Source organism: Cavia porcellus, unplaced genomic scaffold, assembly GCF_034190915.1.
Source record: "Cavia porcellus strain 051 isolate PalLab524CR breed Dunkin Hartley unplaced genomic scaffold, mCavPor4.1 scaffold_11, whole genome shotgun sequence".
Taxonomy (NCBI): domain Eukaryota; kingdom Metazoa; phylum Chordata; class Mammalia; order Rodentia; family Caviidae; genus Cavia; species Cavia porcellus.
Genome location: NW_026947494.1, coordinates 62,198,314 through 62,221,563, shown reverse-complemented (window position 1 = coordinate 62,221,563; position 23,250 = coordinate 62,198,314). Strand labels below are relative to the sequence as shown.

The window sequence follows — 23,250 nt, the reverse complement described above, 5'->3', positions numbered from 1 at the left end:
TGCAGGGACGGTGCAGGATAGCCTCCAGCCTCTGTGCCAGTCAATGCACAAGTTAGGCTGTACCTTGTGGACATCACAGAGTCACAACTATTTTGTATCTGCTTATTGGGTCCCAACCAGAGGAATGGTTCAGCCCCAGCAGACCCTGCCAGTTCTCTCTGCTGCAGAAGCAGCTGACTGATGTCACTGCGGTGCAGAGCTCTGCCCAAATCCCAGCTGTCCTCTACAGACCTCTCTGCGACAGGGGCAAATATCTGATGTCACCACGCGCCAGGGTCTGCCCAATTCCAAGATGTCTTCCACCAGTCCTCTCTGTGTCACTGACACCATCACAGTGCTGAACTCTGCCCAATTTCAAGATGTCCTCCACCAGACCTCTCTGCACCAGGGGTGACTATCTGATGTCACCACAGCAGAGACTCTGCCAAACTCCAAGATGTCCTCCACCAGTCCTCTCTGTGTCACTGATGCCGCCGTGGTGGCAGGCTCTGCCTAATTTCAAGATGTCCTCTAGCCAGTGACAGCAGCCATGAGACCCAGTCCCTAGTACTCACTGGGACTCAATGCAGATCTTCCTCTTGGGTCCACTGCACACTGCCGCTTGTCTTCACTGTGTTCCCAGCACAGCACAGATCAGTCAGAAAACTGCATGATGTCCGGCTTCAGAGCTCCGGAGCTTCTTGCAGTCTCCTCCAGTGCAACCAGGTGGCTTTGGCTGCTTCATGGGGTCCCCGGTCTCAATTTCCAGCAGTCACCAAGAGCCAATACAGCTTTTCTCCTTGGATCCACTGCTCACTGTGTCGCATTAAGGGTGCGGGATTCGCAGACTCCTGCTATCGGCAGCCTCAGTTTCAGCATGACCTTAAATCCCCCGGGTGTGCCTAGTATAGCGCAGAACAGGGCTCAGTGAGTAAATGGGGCTTCAGCTCTCCATCCACGCTTTTCCTCCTTCTTCCTAGTTTTATTTTTCCCTTCAGTCACCACCTTGGTTGATAAGAATCGTTATCCATTTGTCTGGCCCTCTCTATGTTGTCATATTCTAGCATCTAATCTGATTTCTCCGCAGAGACTCTGTACGCAGCCCCCTAGCAAGCCACCATTTTTTTCAACTTCATTACTTTCTAAAATCTAGCGTACTATTTTAAAGTCATCTATATTATAACATGAATCAGTATTTTATTGCTCTTTATTGATGAATAATAATACCACATTTTTATTGTCCATTCATTAACTGGTGGAATTTGGGCTGCTTCCACTTTTTGTCTATTATGAATGTCGCTGCTGTTAACACACTTCATATGACTTCCTGTGCTCGTGCACAGGTGAGCACACACGTGTTTTTAGTTCTCAAGTGTACAGCTGAGCTCAGGATTGTTTAGTCATATGATAACTGTTGAACTTGAGGAACTGCCAGGTTTCTTCTAAGTATCTGTACCATTTTACATTCTTATCATCAAGTCAGGAATTTTGTGATTTGTCCAAATCCTCACCAATACTGTTAAATTTTATTTTTTACCAATACTAAATCTTTTGGAGGTATAGCCATCCTATTTAGTATCTGATGATATCTAATTGTAGTTTTGATTTGCGTTCTCCTGATAACCAATGATGTGAAGCATCTCTTCATGTACTTGTTAGCCATTTTTTTATCAATTTAGGATGATGTCAATTCAAATCCTTTGCCTATTTTTATTGAGTCTTTTATTTTTATTTTTTATTTTCATTTTTATTTTATTTGTATTTTTATTGAGTCTTTTGAGTTTTAAGAATGTTTATTCTGGATACAAGTCACATCCAACATGGGTTTTGCAAATATTGTCTTCCATTCTGTGAGTTGTCATTTTATCTTCATGGTACCTTATGGATCATGAGATGTTTTAATTTGTATGATATCCAATGTATTCTTTTTTTTCCCTGTACATTTTTGGTGTCCTGTCTAAGAAACTATTGCCTAACCCAAAGTCACAAAACCTTTGCCTAGTTTTTCTGTCAAGAATTTTACAGTGTTAGGCTCTTTTGAGTCCATTTTTATTTATCCTTTGAGGGAGGGGTCTAACTCCTTTCTGTTGCATGTGGATACCCAGTTGTTCCGGTGCCCTTTGTTAAAAAGACTCTTTTTCCCATGGGCTTTTCTTGGTGCTACATTAAATCCAAGGAGCAAATGAGTGCAGCTTTGAGGACACACATTATAAAAGCCAGATTCACCTGCAGAGTATACTTCCTTAGCTAACATCCTCTGGCCCTGTGTCTCCTGATGCAGGAAATGTGGAAAGTTCATGTTTCAATTGTATTTTTCTCAGGAGATATATGAAGACAACAGATAAAAATGAGTGTCATAAAATTCTTTATAGGATGTAATCTCACACAGAAAAAAGCTGAATAAGAAAAAAGGAGGAGAAATGGAAATACTGAATAACATTGACAACCAGGGAATCAAAAGCCTGAGCAAGGAGAAGCGGAAGACGCTGGAGACATACCAGCAGCTGTTCTACCTCCTCCAGGTGAGCCCCGGGCTCTCGCCTTGCGTGTAGGGTAAACACCGTCTTCCACATCGCTTGGCAGTGGTTCTGCCCCCTCGCTACACTGGGAATAAGAAATGAGCTCCACATACCTAGAAGTACCGAGGGCTCTTTTTGTACTATATTATATTATAGTGCTGTATTATATTGTAATATTATATTATAGTACTATATTATATTATAGTACAATGATGTCTATAGGTCTCATAACAACACAAACAGAGCTGTTACCCATGAAAAAGCAGAAGTAACTGAAAATCAGCTTTTTAGCCTGCTTTTCTTTAGAGAAAGAGCCGGGAGGCTGGCATAAGAAAATCGAGTGTCCTTTTTATCCAGTTATTTTCCTGGCATTACAGTGACCTAAATGAATTCTAATTCTCCATTCCTTCCAGAGTGCTGGGGAGAGCTACCCAAGAGGAGGTGGTTGTGATTGAATACTGATGGACCAGTTTCTGTTTTGCTTGACCATTGATTGACCTCCCACCCCACTAGCACATGCAGTTAGTCACAAAGGAAGTGAGTGGGCCCTAAGGAGAGACAGAGAGAAACCAGCCTCCTCTCCCCGCCTCCCTGTGTGTGTTGCCAGCTCTCAAGGCCTGGAGATACCTGGATCTTTGAGAATGTCAGTGCTGTTCGTGTGTGTAGAACACATTACACAAACCATAAACAAGCATTGTGTTTATCCCAGTTGAGTGGCAAGATATTGATTCCAGTAGGTGATAATTCGAGTTTAAGAATTCTCTGCTCAGAATAAAGCACACCTTTTCCAAGGAGATGTAGGTGCCTCTGATGGCCACCATGTGGCAGCACAGAAGAAGGAAAACATTAATAATTGTCTGGAATCTTCTGCTTTACAGCAGCAACCTCCCCTCGAAGCAAAGGAGCCCAGGTTTAGTAGGAAAAATTGTTGGCCTAACTGTTAAGCAGACCTAATTTAGATGAGTAGTTGGCCACCAGCTAGAAATTTAACCATAGATACCCCCCAGTTTTCTATAGCTGTGAAATCTCAAACTTAGGTTCTTTCAGATTTAGTATTCCTTAAGACAGAATTTTCATAAGGAAATAACACTCTGACTAGAGACCTAAGACTTGTTTGTTCTGTTAAAAAATAAAATAGAGACTCATTAAGAAAAAGTAGCAAGTACAGGAACGTATTTAGAACAATTCTACCAAGTTTTACTTTGCAGACAGTCTCAAGCTTACAGCTCCAGGGCTGGGCCACTTTCAGTTATATCAAGTGATGTGTCTTTCATATGCTTCACCACCATTTCTTCTCTCTTTTGGAAGGAGCATTAGTCTAAGATCAGTGAGAGAATTACAGGAAAGCAGAGGTCCCAGATCCCTAGATTCCACCTCCCCCAAAGGGGGGTTCTTATGCAAAGCAGCAGGCCAAGTTTATCTCTTCCGGATGACCCTAGAGTGAGTCTTGGGGTCACCTAAGGACAGTGACAGGCCTCTTTCTTGAGCCTTAGAGTGAGTTTCCTTTCCCACAATTCCTATAGGCTGAGTTAGAGTTGGAAAAGAACTGTTGCAGAGCTGTCAGGGAAAAGTTATCCTAAGTTGCTGCTTCCTAAAAGTTAAATCATTCTGAATCTGAAAGTAACTAAGTAATAAAGTCTGCTACAGTCAGGTCTTCTTGGAACTGTGAGGGCACGTTAGGTGAATACAAACTTTCCAGCCTGTGAGTTAAACATTTCCATTCCTTAGCAGAAGGAAGCTGAGGAAGAAGAGGAGAGGCCTTCAGCATCTGTGTGAATTGTCTCCTGTCCAAAGCTTGCTTTTCTTTTCAACTCCACTGGGTTAGTGTAGGTGCTGGAGGAGAACCCCAGGCCGAGAGGCTGGCACTGTAGCTGAGCAAGTCCACCCTCATGGAGCCTGAGTCAATCTTCTAAATTCTTGTTTGCTGCTCTTGCTGCTGCTGCTGCTGCTGTCGTCAGTGGTGGGGACGGTGATAACGTGGAAGTTCCCTCACGGACCCCTTCAGCCACCCCACTCTCCCTTCCCTGCCTGCATGCAGTGTCACGGCGCTCTCCCTGTCTCCGCATGCCACAGCCTCCTCGTTCTCTTTCTGGTCTCTGGAGATGTTATCTGTTTCCTCTTATCGTCATCAGTCCTTTCAGGCCACTCTCTGGATCTGTTCAGAGCAGCCTCAGTCCGTTCTTAGCAGCCTCCTTGGATACGAGCTTCCATGAGATCACTCTGCCCTCTTCTTCAGCTCCACAAAAAAATGTTAATATGTGGCTCCAAATGATTAACAGTGCAGAGTGTGTACAACACATTGTACAGTACACAAAATATCTGCTGTATGACATTTAAGTCCTATCATAACTTTCTGGTACACTTCCTGTATCACAGTACTCATTATTAGCCAATGCCTTGATTAGCCAGATTCTTGTCTGTTTGCTTTTAATGACATTAAGTCCCTGAAGAGCAGGGAGCCAGATATTGCTTGAATAATATATTAACTGATACCTGGCGGGGGGGGGGTCTTCTCCCCTCTTTCCTTCTAGACCAACCCTTCATACTTGGCTAAGCTGATCTTCCAGATGCCACAGAACAAGTCAACTAAATTTATGGACACTGTTATTTTTACACTGTACAATTACGCCTCTAACCAACGAGAAGAATATCTGCTCCTCAAGCTTTTCAAAACTGCTCTGGAGGAAGAAATAAAGTATGTACATAAATGTGTAGGAGAAGTACCAGTGTGCAGGTTCTTTTCTTGGGGGACATGATCTCAGATTTACTAAAGTAGTTTTTAAATTACTGTGGATACGTTATCCATGTGTATTAAATATATCAGAGTTCTTGAGATTGAAATGGAGTGTCCATGGGTGTTTCAATTTTTGCAAGTTGAAAGCTTTATTCAGGTACAGCTTTCTCCCATCAGTGACCCTAACTTTTAATTTTGCATGTCCACAAAAACTGGAAGGCCAAAGCTTTTGAAAATCAATGAGAAAATTTACTTAACATCTGAGTGACATGAAGTTACAGTCTCTTCTACCTAGTCTTCCTTTTTTAGGAGAACTGTAGCTGCTTTTGCTAATTTTATTTTCTTAACATGAAAAATGTGCCAGTAGCTATAATAAACAGAACCCCAAAAGTATTGTGTGAGAAATGTCCTTTGTCAGGGTGGACCTTAGTTGCCAGCCTAACTTCTTGGAACTTTAAACTGTGCCAGTTCCCAGGGGGTTCCAAAGCCCAGGGGCCAGGCAGCCCTTCACCCAGGTCTGTAAGCCAGCAGAGGTCAGACTGGTGAGTAATAAGGCCCTCAGTGGGACATGGCCAGACTGAATGAGCACCACAGTGTGATAGATTTGGACAGATGGAAAGAAATAATCCAACTTTGTCAACTGAAAGTCATTTTATAAAAAAGGAGCCACTTGACCCTTAAACTTTAGGGAATTGTTACAGTTTTTATAAGAATGGATTAAAGGGGGAAATAAGGCCCACTAGGTCTAGGATTATTGTCTTACCTGGGCACAGGTAAGAAAACGAACAGAGATGAGGTGGGCCAGCAGGTGGTGTGGCAGTACCACGAGGTAAGATTGGAGAAACAGGGCTGGTGTTCCTGCCCTGCTTAGGGCCTCTCAGCAGAGGAGGAAAGGTTGCTGATTGTGACCATACTGGTTTTTGAGAAGGTGGATCTGCCTGTCACGTATGAACTGGATGGACCTACACAGTTCAGAGGAATGGAGGAGTCAAGAGAAAAAGATACAGTCTGGATCTTTAGCACACTGGGTTACAGCAGTAGGTAGAGAACATGGGGAAGTCCAGGCTGGGCCCAGGGAGGAAGCAGAGTTAGAAACTGAGATCAGAAGGCAGGTCTCAAAGAGACCGTGGCCGAAGACTTGTGTGTGAGTGGCAAGTGACATCTGAGGGGCACCGTGTGGCTAGGGCAAGGCGTCTGACTTCACCCCACACAGTCAAAAAGGGAGCGAAAACAGAACTTTAAATTGGGAAGAGGAATCAGCAAAGGAAATGAGAAGGAATGACCCGCTAAGATAAGGACCAGAGCAAGGCAGTGGGACCCTAAAGGGAGAGGAAGTGGGGCTGGCAAGTTGGGGACTGCTGGGGGAGGGGAGAAGCGGAGAAGAAAGAGGTCAGGGACAGGCTCTCAGCCCTGCGTCATGGCCAGGAAGCTGCAAGATGATGAATTTAAGTGGGATCTGAAGATGCAGGAACAGCTCATGCAATCAAGAGTTATTTTTAAAATTTGGTAAATAGAAGGGAACTGTACTTGTACAGCATCACTCAGTATTATTAGTCTTGGTCCACTTTCAACTCCTGTCTGCCTTCTAGATTAAAGCTGCAGCCAGGATCTTATTTTTAAATCCTTAGCTTACTCAGATAAACACACATCTTACAAATATGGTGGCTTCTTTTCAAATTGCACCAACATTGATCTTCTTTGAGAAAATCACTCCACAAAGCTCTTGCCCGCCAAAGAGAACAGACATTCTTTAAAACTGTCCCCAGAAGTGAACCATCTTCTTTTGGCTTGGGCTTTCCTCAGGTCGAAGGTGGACCAGGTACAGGACATTGTTACGGGGAACCCCACTGTCATTAAGATGGTCGTCAGCTTCAACAGAGGGGCCCGTGGACAGAACACCCTGCGCCAGCTCCTGGCTCCAGTGGTTAAAGAGATCATCGATGACAAGTCCCTGGTTATCAACACCAGCCCCGTCGAGGTGTACAAGGCCTGGGTGAACCAGCTGGAAACACAGACTGGAGAGGCCAGGTACCAAAGCCAGTGTGCTGTCCTGCGGTCATTTGCACATGTACATTTCTGTAGACACTACACTCTAAGCCAAAAAATTAATCAGAAAAGTCCTTTTCAATTGAAGATACGGTGCTCGTTTAACAAATTCCACAGATCGCTTTTCTTAGACCCTTTGCCTCCCTTTGTCATCTTGACACTAAATAATGTGTTCAAATAGCAAAGCCAGTTGACCCCCAGTGTGGCAGCTCCTGTCATTTCCTCCTTCCTTTCTTCTTTGTGTATTACTGTGCATAGACTTAAAGGTAGGATACATTTTTTCTTCTGGCACAACTCCTTTTTGAGTTGCTGAGTAACTTCCATGTAAAAGGATGAGCAGTCAAGGAGGGATGCTTCTTCTAGGTGTGCTTTGTAGATGCAGTCAATCCCAGCTTCTTCTTCCTGAAAAAGTAAGGTTTGTGAAATACTTGAGATCTGCAGAGGTTCAGGGATACATACAGCTCAGCAGCACAGCTCCTGCCTGGCAAGCATAAGGTTCTGAGTTCAATTGGTTTTTATAACACATAATAGAATAATTAGTACCAACCAAAAATTACATATAATTAATTAAATGCAATTAAATTAAATGTAAGTGTAATCCCAGTGCTTGGAAGGCTGAGGCAGGAGGATTGTTGTGAGTTTGAGGCCAATCTGGGCTACAAAGTGGGTTCAAGTCCAATCTGAACTTCTGTATAGTGAAATCCTGTCTCAAAAAGGTTGAAGAAGAAGGAGGAGGAGGAGGAGAAGGAGGAGGAGGAGGGGGGAGGGAGGAGGAGGAGGAAAGATCTGCATGGAGAATTGTGCAGTGTGATAGAAAAATACAGTGAAAATGTTTTGTTTTGTTTTTAATTACATTGAAAGACACATTGCCATTAATCTACCTTGAAATACTCCCCTTCGCTTCCAATGCTTACCCTATCAATCTTGCCTCTTTCTAAAGAAGTTTGAGAAGTCTTTCATGTTTTTTAATCATTCTGTCATGGCTGCCTCACAATTCAAAGCACTTACCTTTCATGGTCATTTTGATTTGGGGACAAGGCAGAAGTGGCAGATCTAGTGAACAAGGTGGAGGAGGACACACTGTTGTTTGTGAGGTTTTTTGCTTTGCTTTGCTTTGGTTTTTTGAGGCAGATCTCCCTACGTAGTTCCAACTGGCCTTGAACTGGCAGTAATCCTTCTGCCTCAGCCTCCCAAATACTGGGATCACAGACACGTACCACTATGTCTGGAAACACTGTGGCGTTTTTGCAAGCCTGCCTTTGCATTGGATGGCAGTGGTAGCAGTACTCAAAATACCTTTGATCATGCCTCATAAAGATATTTGAGAGAGATGACTTCCACCTAGTATTTTGAGGGGGATGAATGACAGTTGTCTTTGACTATAGTATCTGTCTTTAAACATTATATATATATATATTTGTTTGTTTTTGTACCAGGAATCAAACTCATGACCTTGTGCTTGCCAGGCAGGCACTGTGCTGCTGAGCTACATTCCTGGTCCTGACTGTATATTTTGATCAAACTTATATTTGGATACTTGTTATAGCATTGTTTGTAGTAGTACAGAGTCAGAAAAAGCTAAAATATTTAGCTTTGGAGGATTTATTAAATAAATTTTTATAACACATAATGGAGTAAGTAGCTATTTGGAATAACAATATAGATATATATTCATTAATACAGAAAATATGGTCAGAAACCAGGCATAATGGTGCATGCCTGTAATCACAGCACTCAGGAAGCTGAGGGTAGGATTCCTCTACAAATTTAAGACCAGCCTGGGCTACATAGTGACTTCAAGAAGTTACATAGTGAAATTCTGTCTCAGAAACAAAACAACAACAACAATATATATATATATATATATATATATATATATATATATACATTTTTTTTCAGTTGCATTCAGGTCCAGATACTCCACTTTCTTTTCACAAAATACTGGCCACGTATATGCACGCATACATAGGAACTATATGATGTATATCATTACACCCATGACTATGAAAGGCCCATACATTCTAAGGTATAAAAATTGGTTGTTTCTGTGTCGGTATTGATTTTCTTTATTATGTGCCATTTTTCTGTGATAGACATACTGCTTTGATGAAAAGAAAGGAGAGTCTAAGGGTGTAGCTCTATAGTAGAGCACTTGTCTAGCATGTGTGAGGCCCTGAGCTCAATCTTAGCATCATGCACACACACAGAAAAGGAAATGAGTTATCTGGGTTTGTATTAGACCTGCTCATGGAGCCAGTGGTTAGCCACTAGGTGCACCACACAAAGCCAGCATGGCAGGCGTGTTAAGACTCCTACCGAGGCCCCAAGCCCACTTAAAACCCTTATTTTGTTTTCAGTAAGCTGCCTTATGACGTGACAACAGAGCAAGCCCTGACCCACCCAGAAGTGAGAAATAAGCTGGAAGTGTCCATCGAGAACCTTCGAAGGGTCACTGACAAAGTTCTGAATTCTATCATCTCCTCCCTCGATCTGCTGCCGTGAGTTGGATTTGTAGCAGCTTTCAAATTCTTTGCCAAAAGTTCTTGGAAAACTAATGCAAGATAAGCCCTAGGAGTGAAGACAGGCATTCTCCCTCATATTAGGTTTGCTGTTTAAAAGACGGTTTACATGCAGCCTTTTGCATTTGTAACTGCTCTCTAAAGAAGGAACAATACTTTGGGCGTAGCTGCACCCGTTGCATTATCATCAGTGGCAGTCCTGTGATTCCATTACCATCTCATTTTATGTTGAATTTTTAGAGAAACTGCTGGGCTTTAGTGACTGGAAAAATTGCTGCATGTTTCTTCCTCACTTAGCTTTTTTCCATTATTTTCTTTTGTCATCTGTTTTACATGTAGTTACGGATTGAGGTATATAGCCAAAGTACTGAAGAATTCCATCCATGAGAAATTCCCAGATGCAACAGAAGATGAGCTGTTAAAGGTAGATTTTTCAAGGGCGGTCTCACCACAGCTTTTCTTTGGGGGTGTGAACCAAAATTACAAATACACCATTTTGTAAAAATTTTCTCCATGTGTGACTATGTGTAATAATAAGATACAGGTTTCTGTTTCTGATGACTATCAAGATTGTTGATTATGGTGAGGTTAATTTAGAAATTTTAGACATTATTTGTACTTCTTTCTGTTGGAGTAGTTGGAGGGCATTGAGCATGTTTTTCATCAAAAATGATTTTGTTAAGCATTTTAGTGGATATAATATTCACTGCCTTCTTTAATACCTTTTGAGGATTTGCACCTAAAAATGAGCTGCTTTCTCTTGGGAAATATAAATCAATACAGACTTTTTAAAACTACAATCTCAACCCTTACATTTTCTTTTTTTAAAATGGTGTTTGTCTTCTGCATCACCACAGATTGTTGGAAACCTCCTGTACTATCGGTACATGAACCCAGCCATCGTGGCCCCTGATGGCTTTGACATAATTGACATGACAGCTGGAGGACAGATCAATTCTGACCAGAGGAGAAACTTAGGGTCAGTAGCCAAGGTTCTTCAGCACGCTGCCTCCAACAAGCTCTTTGAAGGAGAAAACGAGCATCTCTCATCCATGAATGATTATTTGTCCAAGACCTATCAGGAATTCAGGTGAGAAGAGCCAATAGCCTTTCAACTAAACATGGAAGAATGTGGACCAAGAATGGCATGTGTTCTGTGCCTGGAGCTCGAGTTGCAGGTGGAGGACAGGGACCCCAGATAGTTACAGCATTTCTGCTACTAGCTGCCACTGAGGGTGGAGACGGGACCGAAGAGCAATTGATTTGCTGATGTCCGTGTCCCCAGCCTTGCATGGCCTGCTGCACAGTGCCCTTCCTTTGTGTGTGGTTTCCTCCTGGTTTGCTGCAGGCTCATAGAGCTTAGGAAAACACTCAAAATAGCTGATTTCTGCTTTGTTGAGCTTAAAAATAGAGTAACCCTTTTACAAGGTCATTTTCCAATCAGGAAGAATTTGCCTTATCTGTAAAAACAATAGTAGGAAATGAAGTCTTTGGAAAAGCTGGGGAAACCCAGTGTTTTTGTTTGTAGGTGATTGTGCATGTGTGTGTGCTGTCCTGTTCCCAAGGCTTTCTTCATTAGATGCGTAAGACTTCATCTGGTAACTGTGTTGTGGACTGCAGCTCTGATCATTCCAACAGCTAAGTGATGTTAGTTAGGTTCCTTTGTCCTGTGGTTCTATCCTCCTGGTCTTTGATTGTTCTCTGGCTCACAGTGGATTGTGGAAATGAAACACAAATTTGCCCTGTTTCAGCACATGTTTGGCCACTAATTTTTCCTCCTTCAGTTTTCTCTGGGTCAGGGATTTGCTTACCAACAAGGGCAATTCATGATTACCTCTAGGTAGAAAGGTTGCCTTTTGTAAGGCAGTTTACCCAATCCTCTTGCTACAGCAAGTGCTCCTTTGTCAAGCCACTAATTCTGTTCCTTCATTGATTGAAAACTCGAATCTGTTGCCTGTATTACTTGAAATCTTTAGCTGCTGAAAGAGCACTCTGTTTCTTTTTTCTGGAGTAATTCCTGTCAACCATCTGTGTTCTCGGCTCCCCTTCATTTAAAGAAAAACAAAACCAAAAGCCTCCCCTTGTTGCTTCTCAAACTTGTCCTTTTTCCCTTCCTATTTATCCCTTGTGTCCCTCAGCTCCCATGAAAAAGCACACCCAGAGCAGCCTGGGACCAACAGCTGTCACTTGGAGGACACCCCTCCAGTGTGGCTGCTGACTTCCTCTGCCCCCTCAGCCCAGGGCTGGGAGGGAGAGACAGATCTGGGATGTGCGCGTTGGGTGTGCTTAGGAGAGACGCCAAGAGTGACTGCAGATGAAATACTTACAGCTATGTAGAATAAAATACATATTCCACCTGAACCAGGGACGTTTGGGTGAAACTACATGGCACGTCTGCACTGTCACCAAAGAACGCCTGGCTTTCCTTACTGCCTCTCAGCTTTTCAGGTCTGAATCCTGGGGAGCCTTACATATTTGTGTGCCTAGCCCTTACCATCTGTCCATGGATCAACCCCTGTTGTTGGGATCTAATAAGAATTCATTAACTCCCCATTATCACACCTTGAGAGAGGTTCTGCAGGGTAATTAGGATGGTGTAGACCCAGGAGCTTGAGCCGTTTAAAGCAGTCTAACTGGTTGCTTATTGGATTGTATTCACTGTGAAGACTTGGCTCTCAGATCAAGTGTTATTAGTCTTGGGGTAAGGATGTTGCACTGTGGCTGAGTACATGCTTAGCATGCAGAATAAGGTCCCGTGTGTGTGTGTGTGTGTGTGTGTGTGTGTGTGTGTGTGTGTGTGAAATTCAATGATTATGTTCAGTGTTGACCTTATGAGCACATCAGTTCTCATCCAACTCGGTTTGTAACTAGAATCATGGGATGAATTAAGTTTGTGAACTGAGGTACTACTGTATAAGTACCCTTTTATTTAACTTTGAGGGACTATTTCTTAAATGGTAGGACTTTAAAGATAGCATATGACCCACTCATCATTTGATCACATCAAGTGCTGGCTCCAAATGCAAGCCCAGGGGCTGGGGATTTAGCTCAGCGGCATAAGTGCCTGCCTTGCAAGCAGGCAGTCGTGAGTTTGATCCCCGGTACCGATAAAAAAGAAAAAGACAAAAAAAAAAAAAAAACAAATGCAAGCCCAGGCTGTAACACCTAGAGTCAGTGGAAAGAATCCCTAACAACCCCCCAAGGTTTAGGGTGGAGAACAAAGTACTTGCCATCATTCAAAGTTCCTTTTTTTTTTTTTTTTTTTTTTTAACTTTTCCAGTCCTGGGAATTAAACTCAGGGACTTACCCATGCTAGGCAGGTCCTCTACTAGTGAGCTGCATTCTCAGACCTGATTGATTAATATTGATTGGAGACAAGTTCTCACTAAGGTACCCCGCCTCACTAAGTAGGCCTCCAACTTTGAATCCTCCTGCTTCAGCCTCATGAGTAGCTGGGATTACAGATGTGTGCCAGCTCCTCTGAATTCCCTATTTTGATGACACTTTCTAACTCACAAATTTGACTCTAAGTTGAATTCCCTCTCCTTTTTAGGAAGTATTTTAAAGAAGCATGCAATGTTCCTGAGCCAGAAGACAAATTTAATATGGACAAATACACAGACTTGGTGACAGTCAGCAAGCCAGTCATTTATATTTCCATCGAAGAAATCATCAACACACATTCAGTAAGTGAGGTCGGGGGTTCTTAGCGATGGACCAGGGTTCGGGCCTCTGTTCGCTTGAAGTTGCCTGTTCTCCACAGGCCCGGCAGTGTACTCACGTAACTGCTCACATCCATAGCCTCAAAGCTCCCTCCATTATTTACCCTCTGGCTCCTAGGTGTTAATAGACCCCCTTCTCCTGAACAGTATTTACTGTTGACATGATCCATTTGTAATGCTCGCTTATAATGGCTCTGAAGGAGACCAAACCCTGGTGTTCTCTACTTGATCTTGGCTCAAAAGCTGAGAAAGAGTGCAGTGTTTGGACGTCAAGAAAAGTGGAAACAGGCCACTCAAGGAAACCCCAGCCAGCCATAGCCGCCTACACAGGGTCATTGCCGTTCTTCTAGAAGCCTCCATCTCCTAGAAGTGGGCAGCTGCAGTCTGTACTGTGTCACTGTCTGTCTGGCTTTATGCAGATGTCACCATAGTCGATTGCTGGCACTCTGGGTGACACTGGACAGGATAGAAAGGGCTTCAATGGCTTTTCAGTCAAGTTTTTAAGATGAATTGGAACTTATTTTAAGTCCAGTTGGAACTAGGTTTTTTTGTTTGTTTTAATTAATATTAACCTTTTCAAGAATAGACCTTGCTAGCCAAAGCAGAGTCTTAGTGGTGCATCAGAAAAGAACCCCAGGCCTTTCAATTCTCAGTGTACATTCTAACATGATTCGGCAGTGCACATGAGAGTTGCAGATCCTTCCCTTAAGGATCCACGCACCTTGGAGTTACACGACAGCGTGACACTTACAGAGGACGCTTAGGGTGTCAGTCTTTATCATGGAGGTCTTCTAACTAAACCTCAGGTGTGGGTTTGGAGGGGAGATTGGGTCTGGTTTTGTTTTCTCTCTCACAAGGGCAGAGCAGGAAACGTCTCTATTTGCAATAAGCTCTGCATAAGCACTGATCACATGAACAGGCTACCCTCCTGCTCTCCATATAGAAGCATGCAGATCACAAAGAAAGCTGCTTGGTCATGCACCATTTAGGAAAATAATTCCCTAATGAGCAAGCAGACTAGTATTTGCGCAGTGGCCCATTCATCTGTTTCTAATGGTACATGACCCATCTCAAACAGTTAAGGCCGCCTCCGTCCCACGTCTGCTGTCCACATGCACAAAGAACTGTGGGGAGCTCCCCTTCTGAGGAAGAGATTCTTTCTCATGGGGAACAGACAGAAATGATCTTGGAATCATTTAGACTTCAGTCTTTCAAAAGAAACTATCTTTCTCTTGTGTTGACAAGAATTGAAAACAGTCCAGTCCTGGGAGCTGCAGCCTGTGACAGCTGTGATTTCCTCCATGATTCGGGCTGGAAGCAGATGTGTAGGGATCCGTGGTGGAGTGGGAAGAGTCTGCCTCTTTCCCTTCCAAATGTGGAGGCGTCTGCTGCAGCCCCGCCAAGGCTGCGGCCCTGTGTCCTCAGAGATATGCAGGAAGTGTTTTAAATTCCGTAATTAACAGAATAAGAGGCGGAGGCTGACCCCTTAAATCATCCCTTTCCAGAGATAGCAGCCAGACCATCTGGCTGTTTAACTTATTTCCCCCAAAACTCATCTACATCATCTTTCCAAGTTCCTCCATGTCTTTATATTACCTCTGTTATTTAATGTCTTCCTTTGAATCAACTCAGTCTTTTTAAAGCCATGCATATTTCTTTGCTTTAAAGTACTTCTACTGTCATGGAAACCTAGCAAGCCCTGCCATACACAGAAGCTTTAGAAGTGTGACACACACTGACAGAGTTGGAAGCAGTCACTCCTCTGTTTGAGGTCTCCCCTCCACACAGCTCTCCCTGTGGTAAAGACCTCTTTAGAAGCTGGTAGCATAGCTCATGCTGGAGCCTTTGCCTAGCTGTGTGAAGCCCTGGGGTTCGTCCTCAGCACAGCAAAAACAAACCAAAACCAATTACCAAGTGTTACAAAATTAGTATTAAATCAGTAGGCTCTCCTTCACTATGCTTCAAAAACAGAGAATGGAAAGACAGTAACCAGGGCAGCCCAACCAACCTAAAGACAGACAAATCAGAGGAACCACGAGTCTAGAAGCAAATCCTTTGTGGGCAGTCAGTTCCCTTGCACAAAAGGCCAAGGCAGGCAACTGGAATGGTCTCTTCACAAAGGGCACCAGAGTAACTTGAAATCTTCATGCCAAAGAATGAAGGCTGACCCCTTCCTCGCACCCTGTATGAAAGAGAAATGCCCTCAGAATGGATCACGATAAATCTTTGTGTCCTTGGAGAAAGCAGTGGTTTTTTAGATATGACACCAAGTATGCAAGCAGCAAAAGAAAGAAACTGAGTTTCATCAAAATCTAAATGTTTTGTGTTATAAATAGTGCTATCAAGAAATTGAGACGATAATGTGGGTGGTAGCACCTGTAATCCCGGCACTTAGAAGGCTGAGGCAGGAGGATCATCATGAGATCAAGGCCAGCCTTTGCTACATAGCAAGATTTTGTCTAAGAAAAAGAGAAAGAGACAGAAACAGAGAAAACAACCAGAAGGCTGAAAAAAAAATTCCAAATAATATATATAACAAGGGCCTTGTGTCCAGAATATAGAGTCCCATGACTCAATGATAAAAAAAGATTAATAACCCAGTTTTTAAAGGGAAAAGCATGACTGAAAGGACAATCAGCTGAGTTAAAAATAGGAGAAAAATGGTTACAGGTCATATATGTAGTAAAAAGTTAATTCAGAAATTGTAAAGGTCTCCTAAAACTCAAGAACAACCCCAAAAGCTGATTAGAAAATAAGCCCAGGGCTTACGTAGATATCTCAAATACAACTTTGCAGCAAACACATGAAAAAATATTCAATGCCAAGCCAAGCATAATGACACCTTCCTGTAATCTCAGCACTCCAAGCAAGAGGATCAAAAATTCAAGCGCGGCCTGGGCAATTTCTGTTAGCCAGACCCTGTTTCAAACTAAAATTATTTAAGAGAGCTGAGATTGCGGCTCAGTCTCCACTTTTAAAAAACGATAGTTAAGCATTGCTAATGATTAGGGAAATCCAAATCATGACCATAATGAGATACCATCTCCTACCCATCAGAGAGGCTAGGAGGGATGACTACTTTCTAAAAGAGTAAAGTTCCTTGTGTATAAAGACAGTAGAGCCTTTGCAGACTGTTGACGAGAATGTCAAATGGTACAGTGGCTGTGGAAAGCATGGCAGTCCTTCATCATTCAGCGTAGAATTACTACATGATCCAGCAATTCCAAAATAATTGAAAATCAGCTTATACACCTATGTTCACCACAGTATTATTCATGATAGCCAAGTGTCAATCCCTAGTTGAAGGAATCAAATGTAGTATGTCCATACGGTTGAATATTACTCAACTTTAAAAAGGAAGGAAATTCTGATACCTGCTACAATACAGAAAAGCCTTTAAGGACATTATGCTGGATAAAATCAGCCAGTCACAAAAAGGCACATCCTATGTGACTCCACTTATGTGAGGTCCCAGAATAGCTCCGTGTTCATAGAGACCAAAAGGAGAGGCTAGGAGGGAGAAGTAATGGGGGATGCCTGTGGATGAGACAGGGTTCCTTTTGAGGTCATGAAAATACTCTGAAATGAGATGGTGGAGATATATCAGAAGTTTTTAAGTGAGTGCATTCAGTAGTGTTAAATATACCTCAGTAAAGCTGTTGAAAAAGACCAAGAATGGAAAAGGGGCTAACTTTATCATTGTGATTCAGTTTTATGCCATATTTGCTTAAACGACTAAAATTCTGTGTCCTGTGAGCAGGGGTAGCAGCCCCAGAGTTTGTAATACTTTTTCAGTTTAATTAGAAATGCCAACAAAGACACATGTGCCATCCCTCACTGTTCCCCTCCAGTGCTGCTGCTCTGAGACCTGGCAAAATACCTGAGGGGCTGTTGCTCATTTTTGAGTCTTTTCAGGGATCATGAAAAGGAGGAGCTCCCCATCACTTCTGGGTCTCAGGCCAAGAAACCATTGGGGCATCTCTGCCATCTTATCAGGGAGGATCTTCACTGCCAGAGGGCAGATTAAAATAGCTCATAGTGATGATTTTAAAAATAATGATACAGCATAAGCATTAATTTCTGCGTGGTCGCTCTCCAATGCATTGTGGAAGGCCCTGTTGCCAGTGTTTGCTTGAGATGTCCTTACCTCACCGACTCCCTGATTTTGACTCTTTGTTGAAAGGAGTGTGGGGCATGAGGGGGGAGGGAGTGTTGTGGAAGACCACCCAGGCGGGTCCTGCAATCAGGTTCACCCCGACTCTCTGCAGCCCACAGTCTCCACATCAGACCACGTTCAATGTTTAAATGACACTGGGAAGAAGGTATAGAATTGAATATGAGGAAACGCACAGGGTGGCGGCAGGGACCTGACCTGTCTCTCCTGTGTGACTCCACAGCTCCTGCTGGAACACCAGGATGCCATCGCCCCTGAGAAGAACGACTCCCTCAACCAGCTGCTGGAGCTGCTGGGCGCTGCGCCCAGTGTGGAGTCCTTCCTGGGTAAGGCTGTGCAATCCACTCCCCGCCCCTAGAATTCTCACGTTTGCTTCCTTGTTCAGTTTTACTCTCATAAAAGCTGTTTTGAATTTAATACTGGGACTTCTTTAAAGGAAAATACCTACCTCCTTCCCTCCTTCCACCTAAGAATTCTGTAATTTGGGGTCAGTTCAGTAAAAGACTGCCTGTTCCTATGTGCAAGGCGCTGGGTTTTATGCACAGCACACGCACAAGTGCACCAAAAATTCTGGAATTTATAGTCTCCTGAACTAAAAAGCAATTCTGCATGCATGAAGCTTGACATATCTAAGCTCTAGATATGTCAAAAAGTATTTATCAATCTGTTTCACAAAGAAAGAACACAAAGAAACCAAATTTGTTAAAAAGTGACAGATTCCTTTCTGTGTTTCCTATACTTTTCCATTAGTTGTTCTTTCTTTTGTTTATTTGTTCATATTTTAAATGTGTCCCATGTCATTTGAATGTTGTAGTCAAATATTTAAAAACCCAGCTGGGCTATGGCAGGGAGTGTATTCTGCAGGACGTTCTGCATGCTGTCCAGACCCCACTAGGAGTGAGCCGTAAGTTAACTGTCATTCTCATCCCTCAGGCGAAGGAGCAGTGGACCCCAGTGACCCTAACAAGGAGAACACCCTAAACCAGCTCTCAAAAACAGAGATCTCCCTTTACTTGACAAGCAAATATGACATAGAGGATGGCAACACTGTTGACAGCCGAAGCCTCATGATAAAGTAAGTCACAACGTGTAGGCCCATGTCCCCAGCTACTCGTGCAGTCACATACACACCGGTGAGACTTGGTCCCAGAGAAGTCACTTGGAAGCCAGTGAATACTGGCCTGTGTTATGTTTATCAGTTACACACCGAACCGAGAATAATAGACTCTTTCTTACTCAGGAGGGAACTGAACATTGGAAGAGTCTACCTTGGCTTTCGGTTTTCTTTTGATTCCTTTCAGAAATAAGTGATCAACTCAGAGAAATATCTGTTTCACAGTGGTTGAAAATTCTTTAACCAAGGAAACACTCTTTAACCAAATTTTATTTCTGGTATAAAATGGTGACGTAAAAAGGCCATACATGATAAGATCTGATACTACCTGAATTATTGGCCTTCTTTCCTATTAAACTAGTCCTGGAAATGATCAACAGCTCTGACTTCATTTTTGTTTTTTATTATTGTTATTTTGTTTTTGTTTGGGGGGTTGTTTGTTTGTTTTTTAGATGCTGGAAATCAAACTCAGGACCTCATGCTTGCCAATCATTGTGCCGCTGAGCTACATCCCTGGCCCCTTTGACTGTATTTGTACACTAACTTCTGGCTCTGAGATTTCAGATAAAGTGTGCACACTTTAAACTGCTCCTGCAGGTTTCTAGAGTGTGCCACATACATCTTCCATGCACAAAGAAAGAAAACCGGCAAAATTCTCCAAACACCGGAAAGCCACACGCTCACTGAGCAGTGTAGTTTTTGAAAGCTTGAATAAAGGATCAGATACCTTCCACACATCAGAACGCTTTGGGGAAGGAAGGCGGAGAGCAGTGCAGGGTACTGGTGACGAGCAGGAATCACTCTGCACTGAAGTGTTTCACGCCTTCTTGCAAGCAATCTATCCTGAGTCCCAGGCCGCTTTTGCTTGTGGTGACTTTTGTGTCCTGCTGCTGATAGAGTTTTTCCAGATACTCAGCCACCTGTGAAAACACCAAAAAAGCTTCCCCAACGTGCTTGGTTGTGTCTGCTGCTTCTGCTTCTTACGCACATTGTCCTCAGCTCGTCAGAGCTGCCTTCATTCGTGTGGCCCATGGTGAGAACCTGCTCCGGGTCCTGGGCCCACAGCAGTGGATTGGCCAGTGAAGCCTCGCCGTCAGGTTGGCACAGCTGCAAGACAGTGACACATTCTCAGCCTCTCAGATGCTCAAGGCAGGGCTTTCCCCCACTGCTCACAAAATCACATTGAACTTTCAGGAAGACAGAGCAGGGCAGGGCTTACAGAAAAGACAGGAAGGGGCTGGGGATTTAGCTCAGCGGCATAAGTGCCTTCCTTGCAGGTGTGCAGTCATGAGTTTGATCCCTGGTACCGATAAAAATGAAAAAAGACAAAAAAAAAAAAAGACAGGAAACTGAATTCTGCTCCCCAGTGACAGTTAATAGGGTCACTGGAAATACAGATGGGTGGTTATGCCATGCAAATGGAACTAGATCAGATTATCCCATGACCTCATAAGCTCTGTTCTTTGAAATAATGGGATGAAATTTTCTCTTAATTACTTTTGTCTGGAATTTGAAGACTATTTGCTAGAAACAGGGAACTCAATTCCCTGCATTCAAGATTGAGAAGCACATGTTGGGTAATCTAAAATTATCGAACGATGGCTCATCTGACTGTCACATCCATTTGTACTAACTTCACACAAGTGAAGTTAGTTCTGTAGTTCTGTTAGTTCTGTAAGTTCTTTAGAATTAGCATTTAATAAAACAAAACCAGAAAAATTAGGCATGTTGGGAAGGAATACGTCTTGGCCCGGGAGACCTGGCTTGGTGTCCTGCCTCTCTTTCGGAATGCAGGCACCTTTTGGGGTCTCTATCTCCTCAGGTCATGCTGGAAACAAACAGCATACAAACACAGTCTGCACCTGTCATCACCGTTCCCTGGAGAACTGGCCAATGGGGATGTCTTTATTGTGGTGAAAAAGGCGCAGCATAAGATTTGCTGTTCTTCAGCAGCTTGGACGATGGTGTGTTCACAGTGCCGGGCACTGTCTCCACTGTCCAGGGCTGCAAGACTGTCAGCTTCCAAATGTGTTCACCTCCCAGCCCCAAAGTCCATTTCCCATCTCTGGAACTTACCTATTCCAGACAGTTCTTATAAATGGAATGACAGTGGTGCCTTGGTTCAAAAATTTGATTCTTCCCACAATTTGGTTCATAGCATCCATTCTACAGTTGCAACCACAATCAGAGAATGAGTTCTTCAACTAGAATCATGGAAAGAATTAAGTTCATGAACTGAGGTGCCACTGTGTACTGTATGTGACCATTTTGTTCTTTGTAGTTCTGTAAGTTATTTTACTCAACAATGTTTTCAGGGTCCCACCAGGTTGTAGTCTGAATGAGTAATTTGGTTCTTTTCATAATTGAATAATAATCCATTGTATGCTATGCCACATTTTATTCTTCAGATAATGAACATTCAGGTTGTTTCCATGTTTAGGCTGTCATAAACGATGATGCTGTCTACTTACGATGATGCTGTCTACTTCTGTGTACAAGTTTTCATGAGTATGTTTGTGCTATGTAATGAATATATTTATCATGAATTTGTAATGTACATATTGTATCTTAGTTCTTTTTAGTATCTTTCGCTTCTCCTCCTCCCTCTCTCTCCAGGTGTAGAATCCATTCCCATCTGCAAAACATCTACCTCCTGCTTCCTATCTTTTATTTTTTTTAATCATTTACATTTTGGGTTTGTCATACAACAGAAGCCTTTTGTGTCTGACTAATTCCTTCAGCATTTTTGCCCCAGGGCACATCCATTTACAAGTTTATCAAACACACATTGTCTATTCTTTGGGCAGATGTCTAGGAGGAGCATTGCTGGGCTACATGGCAGTTCTGTGTTTAGCTCTTGAATGAACTTCGAACCTTTTCTACAGCAGTTAAACCATTCATATTCCCCTAGCAAGGCTGAGAAGTCTACCTTCTCCACATGCTCATTATTATTGTTTTCCTTTTATTTTTTAAAATAAAATCCACTGGGCAGTCCCAATGGGTACGGAATAGTGTTTTTTGTGTTTTGATTTAGAACTCCCTAATGCTAGTGATGTTGGTTAACTTATCATGTGCTTGTTGACCCTTCATATAACTTCTTTGTGGAAATGCCTGTTCAGATTCTTCACCCATTTTTAAATTGAGTTGGTTTTTGTTCCTGAGTTGAAAGAGTTCTTCATATATTCTCAATACTCAGCCTTTATCAGATGCATGATTTGCAAATATTTTTGCCCCTTCTGTGCATTATCTTTTTACTCTTGTACAGTTAAAAAAAGTTCAGAAAAAAATATTACAAAGAAAGAAAAGACAGCTCACAGATGGAACAAAAACATTTACTATAATTCTCATTTGACTTGTTATGCGTATACAGAGTTATACACGGAGAACATAGCGCCTATATAAAATGTATATAATATGTCATATGACCCAATAACCCATGAGGATGGAGAATGTGCTCAGTAGTTTACAGAGGAGGAAAGTATGCTTGAAACAGACATCACCCTCTTCCTGGGTAATACAGTTGGAAGAGAAGCAGAGACTCAGACTCAAGGATGCTAGACCCTCCCGAGCCTGCACTCCAGAGTAGCATTCGTACCTCTGTGTGACCTGGAACACATAACAAGAATGATGTGAAAGCAGCTATCACTCTGGCCAGCAGGGAGTGCCTGACAGGTCTGAGGGACACACAGGGCACACTCTGCAGTAGGAGCACGCATAGGTTCTCTTCCTTCTCGTTAATTTGCAGAGTACAGATCCTCAGTCTGGCTGTTGCCATTTTCCCAGTACTACCAAGCAAGGTCATATTTTCAAAGCCTGGCAGTAGAGACACAGGGTGACCACATTACTGCCTTCACCTGTCACTAGCTCATAAAGACCCAGCAAGTCAGCTAATCATCATCTGTGTGCTCTGCTCTAAATGGGGAAGGAGGTGGAGCAGCGAATGTCACAATTCCATGAAATCATGCATTAGTTCCACATAAATTATAAAGAACAATAAAATAGTAAATCTTTCTTTATTATACCCTATGATTCATGTTAAAATATGTGACCTTTGTGGCCTCTATTAAGTTTACTTTTCCACAAAAGTATGTATAAGTCAAAGGTGATATTTGTGGTTTTTAATCATACTTAACTGCCCAAGTGCTTAAGTTGTCATCTTTTAAAAATTTTTCTCCTCTCACTGGGTGTGGTGGCACACTCCTGTAATCCCAGCACTTGGGAGGCCTGAGGCAGGCGGATCATTGCAAGTTCAAGATCAGCCTGGGCTACAAAGTGAGCCCAAGGTCAGCCTGAACAGCATAGTGAGACCCCATCTCAAAAAGACAAAAAAAAAAATTTCCCCTCTCACATGATTCAGTTTGTATATCCATTATCCCGCCCAGAAGAGCTCCTTGCTTTGGGTTCAGACTGGCAGGAGCACTCGGTGGCCAAGGTGAAATTTTA

General features: G+C 42.8%; 1 protein-coding gene across 1 annotated transcript in view; it reads left to right on the top strand.

Moving 5' to 3' along the window:
• Iqgap2 (IQ motif containing GTPase activating protein 2) overlaps positions 1 to 23,250 on the top strand; it is a 260,427-nt gene that overhangs the window by 215,692 nt on the left and 21,485 nt on the right. Inside the window, exons 22-30 of the mRNA XM_003470236.5 lie at positions 2,352 to 2,501; positions 5,030 to 5,193; positions 7,036 to 7,260; positions 9,636 to 9,776; positions 10,137 to 10,221; positions 10,655 to 10,887; positions 13,351 to 13,483; positions 17,917 to 18,019; positions 18,627 to 18,768. Of these exons, the coding sequence (XP_003470284.2) occupies positions 2,352 to 2,501; positions 5,030 to 5,193; positions 7,036 to 7,260; positions 9,636 to 9,776; positions 10,137 to 10,221; positions 10,655 to 10,887; positions 13,351 to 13,483; positions 17,917 to 18,019; positions 18,627 to 18,768 (1,376 nt within the window). The remainder of the gene's footprint in view (positions 1 to 2,351; positions 2,502 to 5,029; positions 5,194 to 7,035; positions 7,261 to 9,635; positions 9,777 to 10,136; positions 10,222 to 10,654; positions 10,888 to 13,350; positions 13,484 to 17,916; positions 18,020 to 18,626; positions 18,769 to 23,250) is intronic.